Raw genomic sequence first — 15,519 nt, forward strand, 5'->3', positions numbered from 1 at the left:
CCATCTCTCTTTCATTTCTAAGAGAAGTAAATTGTCATTAAAACTCTGTTCTGTGGGAGCTTCAGAGCATGGAGCTTGACATGCAGGGCATTGAAAATGAAAAAAAAAAGTACCACAGTTCATTTGAAAGGACGATTTCTGTGGTACACTGTTTTTGTGCTATGTTTTGTGACACACTGAAATGTCAGAATAAAAGCACTAATGAGTTATTTAGTGCATTAATGGACAGTCCTGTGAAAGATGTATCTGTGGAATTTATGAATGCAAAGCCAAGATAGAATTGCACATGCCACTGAAAATTGAGAACATGATGGATTTTTACAGCTTTTGTGCATTGTTTTCTAGGTAGGTTTTTTTTTTTGTTGTTGTTTTTTGTTTTTTTTTTTTTTTATTTTTCATTTGGTTGAATTTTTTTTCCTTCTCAATTCCTCTTTTAATGATTCCTAGCATTCAATTTACTTTTTTGATTGCTACTGAGCATTGAGCTGGCATTTTCATAGAACTAGCTATTATGGCCCCAAGATCCTGTTTTTCTGTGATAATAACTAGTCAAGACCATCACAGTTTGGGTAAAATTATTTTTCCTATGTATATCACCTCACATTTATCTACAAAGAATTTAATTTTTGATTTTACTGTTAGTCACTCAGCATCCTGCAGTCTTCAGTCTGCTGGTTGGCCTTAATTTTTACTATCCAGAAAAAAATCATATCTAACAAACTTTGTCACTTCACTGTTCATTTCTGTTTTTCTGCTGGTGAATACTCAAGTCTTGGCACAATTTTCTTTTGGGACTGTACTGAGAAAACTGATAATTTATTCCTGAATTTTATTTCCTGTATTTTAACTATGTATTTGAACACAAGAGAATTTTGCATTTCATTCAGCAACAATATAAGTTCTATTTAAAAACTGCTGAGAAAGGTTCTTTTAATCATAGAATTATTTGGCTTGGAAAGGGCCTTAGAAATCATCTAGTTCCAGTCCCCTTTCACAGTTCTTGATACCTTCCACCAGACCAGTTTGGTCAAAGCCCCATCCAAGCAGTCCTTTACCACTTGAAGGATAAAGTTTTAGTACCTTGGATAAATCACTTATCATCCATAAACCTTCCTACCTGACTATATATTCCTTGGATGCTCTGAAAAACAAACTTTTCCAGAATGTCATGTATTAGAGTGACAGTAACAAAGCTAACAGCAGGAGTGTTGTCCCTGGTTTGCAGCCTTTCATAGTTGTGATTACTTGAGTTGTGATTGTAGTTGAGTAGAGCTGGGTTTTTGGGGACACAGGAAATAATTAGGGAGCTAGTACAGAGAAGTAACTCAGTAGGAATAGCCATTATTTTGACTTCTTCAACCTCCCTCCCTCCTTGGGTGTTTAGCTAGTTGTGTCAAAGGCCAGTTGTGAAATGGGCAGTTGTGTAACCTTGGGTCAGACTTTTATTAGAAGAGCTTTGTGAGAAAGAGCTGCTGGAAGCCTTGTCAGAGGTTTTCACCTCTCACATCCTCAGTGGGCCCACTGGCCCAGGAGTTACATTTAAGCTCAGGTTCTTTCCTTTGTTCCTGGGTTATGTTTTTAAGTGTGCTGTGTCTGGATGTATATCTTGTATATTCTTTTTTTCTGGCCTGACGTGGGACCAGCTTGATTTAATTTTTAAACATTTCTTATTGATTTGCTGAAACTGTGATCAACTGGATCTGCTGCTCATACTGAAGCCTACACTGAATGATCTGTGTAACCCACACAGACTTCTGGAGCATCTTCACTTCCCTTCATGTGCTTAGGCTTAAACTCAGAAGTCACTTCTTCAGCTGCAAATAAACCAGGCCTAGCCAGTTGTCATCCACACAGGTCACGCTGGGTCCCTTCAATGATGTAAAAAGCAGCACAGGGTGAAGCTTTGTGGGGAATATCATGATTGCTGCATAGTGGTTTCCTCATGCACAAGAAGTACATTTTATGGGAGACATTTTGAGACTCTTAAGTCTTGAATACTTTGTTGTTGTATCACTGTTTTTCTTCCATGTGTTATTTGCCAAGCTTTCAGCAGTTTTATGAAATTTCTGGTTGTTTGGGGTTTTTTTTATACCATATTTTCCTGTCTGGCAGAATCATCACAATTGTATTTTGTTGGGTTTTTTTTCTTCTCTTTTTTAATTTTTCACTCCTTATTGTTAATGTGAACATTAATGTTGCAATTTGCTCCTTTGAAAATCAGAGAGCAAGCTGAAGGAGAGAAAGATGTATTGTGAGAGGTAAGAGAAAGGTGAAGCTTATATAGAGGTCAGGAAAGGGAATGAGACAAGGAAAAGGTAATTACAGAAGTTAGATGGCTAACAAGATAATGAGGGATTTGGGTGAAATGTAAAAGAAGGGGAGGTAAATTATACTGAGGCTCAGAAAAGTGAAGCAGATTATTCTTTCATGATAATGACTGGAAGAGAAAGACTAATATACTAATATCCTTAATTCCAGTAATTTAAGATAGAACAAATGCAGTGCTTTTTCATATGTTTAATTCATAATTCATAGATGTCTCCTAGATGTTGTTTTTTCTCACATAAAATTTTTTCACTGAAAAGGTATTAAAAAGAGAAGTGTGCCCCATTGTCTTTGTCAAATAACTTCTGATACTCCACCTCTTGGGAATTACACCCTCTTCAGCCAAATTTCAGCTCTTCTTAAAATTTTAGTCCTTGTAACAGTGACAAGTCAGTTTCTTTTTTTTCTAAATAGCTGTGTATTCCATGTACTTTAACTACCTGAGATCCATAGACATTCTTCAAGTCTTATTTGAGTATCAAGAAAGAGTTGTGGTTGGCTTTTTGGGTTCTTTTTCAGGTTTATTCTGTTTCATATTGTTATCCATACTGTAAAGTTCTTCAGCTCTAGTCATGAGTTCTTTGGCATGGCATCACCAAGTGGGGTTCATCTTCACTAATTTTGAAGTTTGCAAAATAGATATTTCTATCACACCTTGTGGTTCTAAATCCCCACAATAAAGAGAAAAAGACCTTTTAGACACAATTTATCTGACATGTTTATGTGTTTTTTATATCTGCTTTAGAATGAATTCAGTCAAACCATAAAAGTGTCAATTTTTCTCACTAGAATATATCACAATCAATTAGATGAATCTAGCTGTTAAATAAATCCAATTTCCATGTTCTAAATCAGATAGACATCATAAAGAATAGGTATAATCTAGAAAAGGTAGAAGTTTATACATACATGTGTGCATCCACATACATGAGTCAAAGTGCTCTGTGAAATCTTTGCAGACAAACAGAAGTGGTTAAAGGACAAAAGTTACTGGATAAAAAATACCAGTTGTATTTTTGCAAAGTGAATGAGACATTATAAGTAATTTCTACTTTTTTGGGTTGAGAAGTGCCACCTACATGTCTGGGTTTGTTTGTTTTTTTTTTTTTTTTAACTTAGCATTATAAGGAAATTTTCACTAGTTTGGGCCTTCTGGGTTTATACTTCAGATGTTTTTCCTCCTACCATGTTGAATCAAACAAAGTCCTTAGAGTGAAGACAGTTGGAAGAATACTTTTATTCTTTCTCTTCTGTGTATTTTTCATTATGTGAGTGCAAATTGCTAAAATAGTCTGAGATCTCTGACAGTCAGTCTAAATTTGTAATTTTACAAATTACAACTAGTCTAAATGTAAATATAATGGAATCTGAAACAATGCTAACTTTATATAGTTTTCAATCTGTTGAAAGATTTCCTGTAGCTGTGTCCTGCTTTAAATAGGTGGTTTTAGGAAAGACTCAGTAAATAGGTGATTACAGGAAAGTAATCAGTATAATCTATATGAAAATGCAGTTCAAATGAAAACAGTAGATTTGCTACTAATATTTCTATTTAGATTTTATTTACTTAAACAGTCACAGAGATGATAACGGGTGTTTTGACAGATTAGTGATTTCAGGATCAAGTCTATAGTCATTATGACTAATATTTTCTCATTAACTAGTCATGCATATCAGAATAATTGGTCTGTGCTATGACTAACATGTACAAACCTCCCAGACCATGGTCATCATTAACAATGCAGAAATAAGGAAGTAATTCAGGTCCTGAGGAGCTTAAAAACCTAAATGGGGAGGAGACAATGTAAGGATACTGGGATACACATCAGAGAAAGCTACTTCATTTTTTAATATAAAATACCAAAGGGAGGAAACAGGTTTTTTTTGGTTTTGTTTTTTTTTTTGTTTTGTTTTGTTTTGTTTTGTTTTGTTTTTTTGTTTTTTTTTTTTTTTTTTTTTTGTTTTTTTGTTTTTTTTTTTTTTTTTTTGGTGAAATGATATTTGTGAGGAAATTAGGAAACTTGAAGAGGTATAAAAGAAAAAGTGTGACTTACTGTGGTGAGAGGATAGATCCAGACACAGATCATAAATGAGAGGCCTCTTGTATTCATATCATCCTGCTGGTTTTTTTTTCTTTTTTGGTCAGTAAAGGCAACTTAATTAAATGAATTCCATAGAGAAAACCATCAAGAATTTTCCTAAAACGAGCATGTAATAAGTGGCTTTAGATGATAATATTTGGAAGTGAAAACTGCAAAATAGAGATTATTTTCTGAATTCTCATTAGTTTTTAAAGTTATACACCCAAAAGGTGTGTGCCTGATACATTTACTTATATGGTTGGTTCTGCAGCAATTTTAGTGATTACTGGCACCGTGCCATAATTACATTCTTTGTTACTATTGATATGTCAGAGCTGGTGCATAAGACAGATTTCTTTGTTACTGTGTCTTTCAGTTTCTCTTTGAAAAGGGGTCCAAGGGGATGCTGTCTCAGCCAAGGACCATGCTAATGTAGTCAATGACATGAAAAGTCAGTAGAGAGCTTAATGCTGGTCATCAGTGTTGTACTGTAAGCTGACTTGCAGAATTTACATTTTTAATTAAATCTTTGTTTTGTGTGCTGATGCTGCTCAGGACATGCACTTAATGATGTAGCTGCACTTTGTGAGAATGTGGTCCTCACATCTGCATAAAATGGTGAATATCTTGCTGAAAATCTCCATTTAGCACACTCCTAAAATCAGTGTATGCCTCTTGTCATGTTCTGCCTTTGCAGCTTCCGTGCTATAGCAGATATTTCTAACGTTATTCTGCATCTCTGAATAGATCTGTGCTGCTTAACTGCTCCAACCCATTATATCATAAATTTGTTTCTTGTGTTTCAAATTTGTGCACAGGGAATGTGTTTGGAGGGACTTTTTATATTCATGAAAACCAAAAACAAAATTGAAAGTGCTAAGAAAAATGAATATTGAGCTAATGTAGTCTATTTTTGCACAGTGCAAATATCAAGCTAATGCATAAGATTTATCCTCTATAGTAAATCAGCAATATGTCTCATTTTAGACTCTCCTATGGCTACTATTTTTTACTGCAGTATTCAGTCATGCTGATTTATGCCGTACTATCCTGTGAATATTTTGCAGACTATTATCAATAAAATAATTTTATCTTTGGGTCCAGATGGAATGAGCTTAGAACACAAAGCAGACAGAGAGCATGATTCCTGCCTCAAGTGTTTTAATCCTTGAAATAAATTTTAATCCTTGGCATAAAATGTGAGACAGTGACACAAGACAGCAGGGAGTGGAGGACTGGATCAGTAAAAGCATCGACCAATTAACAAATTACTTTATGCTGTAAGGGCTCATGAGTACTCAATAAGATGGTTCTTTTCAACTGGGAGGGTTTCATTAGAGTCATGCCAGAAATCAGTTTGGAGTGTAGGACTGAACTAGGACACTGAGCACTGGCACCACAGAATTACTCAGGATGAGTGTGAATAAAAGCAGCAATTTCAGTAGTCCCATTAGACAGCCCACATAGGAAATTGGAACAATGGGAGAGGACTGGTGATAACAGAGTAGATAATGGGCTCTGGTCTCACTTCCTGCTGTTGAGACCAAGTCAGGAATAAGTGGCTGAAATCATCTTGTTTATTGTGGACCTCTACTAGCAATAGCATTCTTACTTTCTTAAGTTATGGAGCATTCCCTTTGAATTGTGCTAAAGGCACTGACCTTTACTCTCATTGATTGATCTGCTGATCCTGCATATAGGAATGCAGGAATCCTCCTTCTCATATTCAATACCATAGTTTAGATTTGTGATGTGGATTTTAGCTCAAATCAATTCTAATCCAGACAGGCTCTCAGTTCCAGTAATCAGAGCCTCCAACAAAGTATGAGTGAATGGATATCCAGATGTCCAAAATTTTGTCTTATTAAGTTTCACAACATTGTATCATATATTAAATAGTTCAGTATGTCTTTTTTCCTTTAATTTAACTATTTTAATCCCATAAATGTGTTTTAGACTGATTCAAGAAGTGTGCTCTCAGTCTTTGAGTTGCAATTATTCATATGAAAAGTGTGTAAGTGTGTGAATGTATGGGTGTGTGTAATTTCCCACAAAAACTGAATTCCATTTAAATTCTGTAATACTTTATGCTCTGCCATGGTAATCAATACTTTCCAAGGAAGCATAGTGAAAACACTTAATAGATCAGTTAACTAAAATTAGTTTTGGATGCATCACTGATATACTCCTACATAGCTAATGTTTCTGAAAAATGGAAAAAGTGTTACAAAATTTCTTTCAACAGTGTACATATTCTTTGTAGACATCTGCACACTTTTTCTTAGATGGATGACACAGTTCTCTGAGGTTGATGAAATTATATTTGAGTCACATTTATATTATATTTGAGCAAGTTGAAATCAGGACAGCCATGAATAGGTATAAAATGTAATTGATTGGCATTTTGCATTGGCAGAATGTGGGATCTGACCCTTTGCTGTGTGACGGACATGTAAAAATAAAGGAAGTCAGCCATGTTAAAAAAAGAATATTCCAGATAATATTTGCTGTGGTAATGTTAGGGTTCAAATGTACATAAAACATGTATTGCTGATGAATGTAGGGAGAAATAAGACAATAGGGAGAAAAACAGGGAAAAACTTTTCACCTCTAAGGAATTGCTACTGATTCTGAAGTTCACTACTGTTAATGGGTCAAATCTGCTCTTGATAATGAGAAATTTTTGTTTGAAACTTTATCCTGGTCTTATTTCAACTTCTGATGATAAGCTTGAGGCTCTGAACTTGGAGCAGTCCAGTCTAGATTAAAACCATGCCAGAGATATTCCAACATTTTGTAAGGAATAGCCACAGCTATTCTAAAAAATGCCTCACTCAAAACAGTGATCAGCATTGCCTGTGAAATCAAATTCATTAGCATTGCCCTGGCCTTTCACAATTCTCTTCATATCACATTCTGATCCATACTTTCACAGAAACGAATGCATTTCATTTCATTTCATTTTCCTTGAAAATTTACTTGGCCTAATATCTTGGCAGCAGTTTGAAAACTTTGCTAGGTTATAAGGCTGCCAGCAAGAATAAAGAACAGGCTTCCAGTCTTCCATGAATAGAAGTAAATTTACTAAATTAAGTATTTGGGTTTTTTTTGTGATATCAGTCAAATTAATCTTTTAAACTTCATCTAAAGAAATTTTCATGCAATTTGACCTACTCAAAAATGCAGCTAGACAATTTTAGACTAGAAGTGAGACACAAATTATGGTGGGCTGGAGTAATTAATTTCATGCATCACTTGCCAAGGATTTCTGTTGGTGCTCATCAGTGGCAAGCTCTGGATGCATTAGAGGCATAGTTTACCTGTACTTATTGATCAAGAAGCAGGAGTTACTGGCAGGTGTTAGGAGCTAGACCAGGCAAGATTTTAACATATCACTAGTAGAGTCAGAAAGCTTTCATAACAGTTTGCTGCTGATTTTCAGTATACATCAAAAGTGGTTGGTTGCTGTTTGTTTGTTTTTCCTCTTGACAGGTGCAGCAAGTTACAACAGTTTTTATGTTTTTTGCAAAAATTTCTGCCAAGCTGTGAAGCCTGGAAAGCTGAGAGTCCGTTGCAGTGTGTGCAAACAAGGAACACTGACGTTGGCAAGGGTAAGCTTTTTTGGATTTGTTTCAAGGTTTTGGGATATATGGAGATGAGATATCTAGTCTTTTCTATTTGCATACATATGGCTATGTATAGATGTAGTCCTAATTTTTTTTTTCCTCGCTGTTTATATCTGAGAAGAAGAATTCAATGGATGTTGAAAATTTCACTCACTTGTTTCCATTATTTGGAGCATATACAAGAAACATGGTGCAGACTAGAGCCCCAGTCCTTGAAAGACATACTTAGCTCTTTATTTGAAGGACTAATGACTAACATGATTGTATACACAATCTATACAACTACATATGTGCTAAAAAGATGTTTATTTAATGCGTGGAGCTGTTGTTAAGGCCTCAGAAAGACCTGAATTCACATCTAGGTTGTGACCATCGTGGGCTGAGGCCAAAAGTTTTTGAATGTAGAGTTGAGAATATTAATTCCCTCCAGCCTTATTGCAGCATGTAAAGACAAGGAGAAGTTATTGTTCCCCGACAGAAAATTAGTAAGAGATCTCTCAATCTTGGTTTGCAGCCTAAAAGGAGAGTGTGTTGGGGAGTGAGTTGAATGTGCAGAAATGTAAAAAGGGTTTTTTCTTCTGAGTGCTGCTAAATTTCACTATGTTACTCTTGGCTCAGAGTCCTTCCTCTCTCCTAAATCAGTGGTTGTCAGCCAGGTTTGTTATATGAAAGGCTTAGGTTTTGAAGAAAACTGAGCCATACCGTGCTATGGCTTGGTTATAGGGAACTTTCATATTCACCCCATGTTCAAGTGTTTAAATTTGTCTTTTGCTGTGGTTTAAAGTTTCAGCTTTGTGTTCTCAGTGTAACACAGTGCTTCAATGTCTTTATATGTAATAGCACTGAAAAAAACAGCAATTAAAAGCCCAGGTTCTGTATTCTCCTTGAAAAGAATAAACCATACCATGCACAAACACATCTCAATTCATGCTCAAACACATGAATTTCAAACTCATCCCATTCAAAAAGCCACAAACAAAATGCCCCTCAAGCTTTGTGTGCTATTCCTGAATTAACCAACTACCTCTGATTTATTTCAGAGGCTTCAAAGTGGTGCATTTTGTGGTGTTCCAGATGAACACATCTAAGGGGATTCTTTTTCTCTCAAAATTTGTATTTAAATATTGGTGATTAGTATAGGCTTGAATCACATATAAATCAAGACAGAAAAGAAGACACCATTAATATACGTTTCCAGTGGATAAAACCACAGACAATATTGTATCCAGGTTGCATACATGAAATCAGTACTGCTGAAAGGCAATGTTTTTACCACTAGATCAGTCTGAATCTTATAGATTCCATTGACATCACACACAAGTCCTTTTCTAGAATCAGCAGCTTCCTTCAGCATGTCTACTTATGGAAATGACTTTCACATGTGCTGTTTAATTTGGGATCATTGCATTCCTTGTGTTAAATAAACCTAAATAAATTTCCAAACTTTTCAGCTTTTACAGTATCTACACTGTACTTTGTTTTGGAGACTTAAAAAAAATACTCTAAAAACACCAACCCTGTATTGTCTCTAGGAATTCCTCATATCTCTATGGTGGAAATGCTATTATAAGAAGTTTCAGTATGGTATACCTATAAATAACTTCTGATTGCCTGGAATGTACGTGGCCCTACATTCTTTTGGCAAATATGGGTTCAATGACACAATAAATATATGCAGGCTGATAAATTCAATTGAATGAGCAGATTACAGCTGCTTCTTCTTTCTATTAGCATATTTTACAGTACATATGAAAGCAAAGTAGCTGCTTGTCGTGGAAGCTGTTCCAATTTTCAAGGTTGATTCAAAAAATGCCAGCTTTCAGTAGATTTGATAAGGTACTTCAGCATAAAAGTACAAAAGAGGAAAGGGAGATATCTTCTGCAGAGTTTAAAATGATAATTTTATTCTGTTTTAGCTTTCAAATAATGCTCGGCTGTGAAAATAATTTGCACTTGAGATCCTTGTTACTTTCTCCCCAAAATGAAGAAAATCTCTTGTCATTCTTTTCCTCTCAAATTGAAGCAGGGCACAGTAGTCAGGAACAGTGAGCATGCTGTTCCTGCAGTTTGGGCTGGCAGTCCTATGGCTTCCAAAGGGCAGTGTTTGCAATATGGGCACTCTTAATGTCATGAATGTGCTATGCAACAGTCAGTTTGTTTTATAAACACACAGCATCTATCTCCTGTGGTTATAAAGGTTAGGTGCAGATTTTGCATGTGTCTGCCTCACCTTCTTTTCTGGGCCACTTTCCAAGGAGAAAGAAAATAGTTCCAGTTGTAGTGGATTCTAATATGTATTAAGACTTCTTTCTTACTGTACAGAGACCACTCTGTGTTAGGGGCAGGCAAAAGTGTGACTCTCACAGCAAGTGAGCTGTATTTGCCCTGCTTTCTTCATTGCAGTCTACAGTAGGCAAAGGCTGCTGAAAAGGTTAAAAAAAGTTCAAGTTAGTATTACCCCAAACCCTCTGTCTTTGCCCTCCAATCCCATTGGACTGTACCACTGAATGCTGATAGATATCCTCTGTACTGGTACTACAGTTATTCTCCTTTTATAGAGAAATTAGTCAAAATAAAGTTGACATAAACTATTAAAAAACTTGTCTATACCAGTATACTACAGCTCTGTCAGCAAAAATACTCTTTTTTTTTTTTTTTTTGGATCTCTTTTTTCACCCCAGTCTTGGTAAACTGTGTCTGACCCTTACATGGCAACACAGCAAGTTTCTTGAGAAGCTCTTTTGTGCCATAAGCACCAAAGCACTCTGTAAGCCAACATTTGTTACACTAAATCTTTTATTGAGATGAAAGAGAATACCTGTGTAAAACCTGCACAAAGCTTTGTGCAGCCTTCACTTACTCTACCTGCTAATCCTTTGACTACCTAAGCTACAAATGATCAGCCTAATTAAATTGAGCTTTCTTTTTTCATGGTGTTTTGACTGGCATTTAAAATCTTACTTATTCATTTAAGTAGTCTTATTCTAAAGCCATATTTAGCAGTCATGCCTATTTGCATAGCATTATTTTAATATATGATGCTCAGATTAAATTTATGATACAATTTTTCTGTAAAATAAAGAGCCCACTGTTTTTATTTTTACTAAGCACATACAACTAAATATTAAATTTGTCATTATACAGTTGGCATTTACCTGGCACTTTACTAAAATTTCATGACCTAATGCTTTATGGGAGATGTATGCAGATTAATTTAATTATAAGAAGACATCACTGTAAAAATATTGCCTCTCCCTAGTTTCTCTAATTAATCAAGCACAAAAAATATCTGTAAAGATTGGTTTGTGGGAGTCTTGTGTAGGCCACCTACAGGCCTACCAATAAGTTTTTTCATATAGCTTGAAAATTTTAGTAGCCATGATTCAGATAATTAGGGTATTCCTCTTTTAGGGTATTTTCCCCATTTCTAGTGGAGGAACTCATCACTGCTTGGTTATTCTTCTTGTTCTTCTTGTATCCTTGCTAGTTAGTACTGAGTTTTCAGTGTATCATCCAGCACAAGCCACAAAGGAGTTTGTCATAGCTCCTCTATACTTTGCAAGTGTTCACATCATCATGTCAGATCTTTTCAGACATGGGGAGTTATATTCAGATCTAACTCCCTGCATCTGAGATGAGATTTAGAATCTGTCCCTTACAGCACATCTGGTGTGTACTGCCCCATTGCTGTCCCTGCCCTCTGTGCTCCAGAGGAGCCTCCTGACTTCACAGGTTTTGTTAAAACTGTCTCTGCCACAGAGCTGCTCTTCCAGTGTTTACCAAATTAAGGATGTTGCTTACATCTATTTCTTTTAATCTTAAACCTACCAAAGAAGTGGACATTTGCTGAATTTATTTTCTCTGGAACCATGAAAGGATTGTGATTTGGGTGATTTGTCAGCATAGGCTGTGTGGTACATCACAGTTTTGCACAAGAGTCTTCTGAGTGCCTTCCAGTGACTGATAAATAGCAGGTCATACATGGTGCAAGTGGTCTTCCTAATGGATGATAGTACAGTGTCTGGAATTTGGTACTTTTGTGTTTCCTAGGAAGAGAAAGATCTGTAACACAGTAACTTGCTTTGAGTTCTTACTTCCAAGCTCCATTTAAGCTATTTTATTATGGTGGTTTATTTTTTATTAATATAAACATAGCAGAGACTTTACAATAATATAAAATAAAAAGGCAGTATACTTTTGAACTCTGTTTTTTTTTTAAATATATAATTGTAAAACTCCATTTCACAGTGCATAACCTCTCACCACTGCTCATTTGAGGTCATATTTTTTCCTGGATTTAACTACTTGTCTTCTACCTCAGTGTCAGAGAAACAAGAGAGTACTGCTGACTGAAAGAAAAAGGGACAAGTAGCACCTCTGAAATTATGTAGTCCTTACTGTTGCTGAGTCAGCTTCTCCCCTCTGATGGTTACACTACTGGGGTAATATGGCAAACAGATTACAAAAAATCAATTTGTCCTTTAAAGGTAAACTGCAAAAACAGCCACTGAAGTGTATGCGAACAAGTGTGATCTCATTTACAGGCTGGGAAGATATTAAAAATGTGATTGAATTCTTGAGAGTGGGTTACATAGGTATTTGTCTCTACAAAATTACATGTGTTCTGGGAGGATACAAATGTTTTTGATATATATTATAGCTTACATATGACAAACAGTATGTGTTAAAATGCTTCTATTGAATACTGTGCATAAAAAAGTAACTGCTGTAATGACTGACTCCTTGGTCAAACTAACAAATGTGAAACAATCATTTATTGTTGAGTTCCTGCTAATGAATGTCTTAGTACAAAAATAGCTTAATTTCCCTGCATTTGGCTGACAGAAGTAGCATTTACAGGAAATTACAGATATTCAGTATATGTGCTTCTTTCTACATAAATAATGAAAAATGCCTCAATTCTGACATCTAAATTGCCACCACTGGGCACTGATGTTAATGCTGTCTTGAGAAGAATAGGCCAGAGAAAATAAGTTCTTGGAACAATTTTTCCCAGGGTTTCCACAGAATCAGGAAATCCTTCTTCATTAGTTATATTGAGTCAGCACTCTTAATTATAAGCCTAATGTTTTTTCCTAATGAACCAGTGTTTTTTGAGAGAGAGGGAACTTCTTAAATACAGATGCATTATTCTGTTGTGGCCCAGCTGTGCCAGAGTTCCAGAGAGAAATCCAGAGGCATATTTTGCTCTTCTCCCTACCTGCACAGGGAAATGAACTGTTTTGTGCACTCATTTCTCTTATGGAGTCATCTGATGGTAACAGGGATGCTGAATGTGAGCTGCTGAGACTGCCATTCACACGAGGAGTTTGTGTCATCTACTCTTCCTTATTGTTCTCACATTGCTTGCAGTGACTTGGTGCAGAGCATCAGCATTAAATAAATCTAGTGCTAAGCTGACTCTGAATTTGGAATTGCTGGTGCAACTTCCCTAAGGATGATTGCAGGGCATCTGCAGGTCTGATTTTGCTGTTGCTCATCAAATGACTTCATTGCTTTTAATAATATGGATGTCAGGGGAAAAAAACCAAAACAGGATAATGTCTGCATTCTATCTTTAAAAGTCTGTTTTCTTTGATGATATGTTAGATTTTTCTAACATATCATCATCTAATCCAGATGCATCCTGGGGAGGCTGCTCCAGCTGGTATTCCTGGGGTTTCCTTATGATACTGTGGCACTTACAGAAATAGGAAAGCTCAACACTGTGGCTGCAGATTATTATTTTGCAACAATTTTTATTCTTACTTCTCCACTTCTCTCTTTGGCTCTAAATCTCACTTTATTCTGAACCTCTTAAAGGACAACCTCACTCTTGCACCTGTCTCACATAGTCACAAAGCCATTAGGGATGGCTTCCAAAATGCTCAGCTTCATCTGAAGAGAGCAGTTGGAAGGATTCAGAAGACCTGACATGGTTTTATTCAGGCTTTTAGCTACTTCTTTCATTTATTTTTAAATATCCCTTAAGAAAAATTTCATTACATTGGACATAAATTGTAATGTACAGTAAATGAAAACACACACTTGATTTATGAAAAAAAAATCTCATCCATTTCAAAAGACAGGAACAGCAATTCTTTCATGTAAAATAAACTTGGCTAAGGAAACAGTTTTGCCTCTAAGTTGAAAAAATAATGTAAGTCTTTCTTTTATTTTAATAGGATGAGAAAGTATATTTTAACTCAATTCTATTAGAAGCTCTGAGATATCTATGCATGATTTATAATATTTATTGCAGTATGTGTTTTCAGTGAGGTTACACATTATAAAGTGTCTGAAAAGCTAGGAAAAATACCATTGGAAAGCGGGAAAATGACTTCAGTATTATGTACTGCTTCAAGTCATGCTGTGAAATAAAACTGCCTTTTAATGTGAAGCCTAGAGTGAGTTTCTCCAGCCTGGGTGACAACAGTCATAAATGAAAAGGAAAACAGTTACCAAATTTACTTTCAGATAAGACTTTTACATGAGTTTCTGAATCAAATATCTAATAAACCCTTTTGCCAGAGAGGATAGATTTATGCCCAGTAATACAGATGGTTTCAGCATCTCTTGTCCTTGCAGTTGCTGTGCTATCAGGAAGCAGACTCTCAGAATGGTTGAGGTTGGAAGGGAGCTCTCAAGGTCATCTGGTGCTCGAGCAGGGCCACTTGGAGCAGTTGCCCAGGACCATGTCCTTTTGAATATCTCCAAAGACAGAGACTCCACAGGCTCTCTGCTCAACCTGTGCCAGCACAGTGACCCTCACAGTACAGCAGCTGCTCCTTATGCTCCACAGGCAGCACCTCCTGTGTTTCACTTTGTGTCCATTGCCTCTGGTCCTGTCACCAGACACCTCTGAAAAGAGACTGGCTCTGTCTTCTTTGTGTTCTCCCTTCAGATATTTATACAAGGAGATGAGATCACCACTAATGTCAGGATATCATGGAAGGCCTGGCACTAGTGAAAAATACCATGCTCAGAGTAACACTTGTTTTGTCAAAAATATCAGTTGCTTTTGAATTTTTTTTTCATGTAATATTGCACATTTTCTGAACGTGTAAATGTAGATCAGATTGGACTTTAAACTCTTTCACCCTTATAGATCTTGTGCTATTTCTTTTAATGTTGTTATGTCTTTTTGTTTAGATGTATACCTTTTGGGGGAAAAAAAAAGGGAGTACCAATAGATATGATAAGTAAGCCTCTTATTCAGTTTTATTTGAGGGGCAGTTTTGGAGTCCCCTCTTCTTTGGGCAGAAATGTAATGAGAGAGGGAATGCTCTTTCCCTCTGCTTTTATATTGCACCCACAGGTGTATTGTTCTTCAGGGAAATGAAAAGTTACACATTAATTTTTGGCAGCACTGCTGTTATTGTCTTAACTACATGCTAAGGTGGCCTCTCCATACTGTAACTCCTCCTCTCACAAAGAAGGGTCCTCTTTCAAAAGTTTCTTAGCCTTTTATGTTGAAAGGAGATACA

The 15,519-nt window shown here is 36.0% G+C and overlaps 1 protein-coding gene across 1 annotated transcript in view; it reads left to right on the top strand.

Annotated features, from left to right (window-relative positions):
• Positions 1-15,519, top strand: part of PRKN (parkin RBR E3 ubiquitin protein ligase) — a 652,741-nt gene that overhangs the window by 213,372 nt on the left and 423,850 nt on the right. Inside the window, exon 4 of the mRNA XM_056488202.1 lies at positions 7,899-8,017. Coding sequence (XP_056344177.1) covers positions 7,899-8,017 — 119 coding nt within the window. The remainder of the gene's footprint in view (positions 1-7,898; positions 8,018-15,519) is intronic.

This window comes from Oenanthe melanoleuca, chromosome 3 (genome assembly GCF_029582105.1).
Source record: "Oenanthe melanoleuca isolate GR-GAL-2019-014 chromosome 3, OMel1.0, whole genome shotgun sequence".
Lineage (NCBI taxonomy): Eukaryota > Metazoa > Chordata > Aves > Passeriformes > Muscicapidae > Oenanthe > Oenanthe melanoleuca.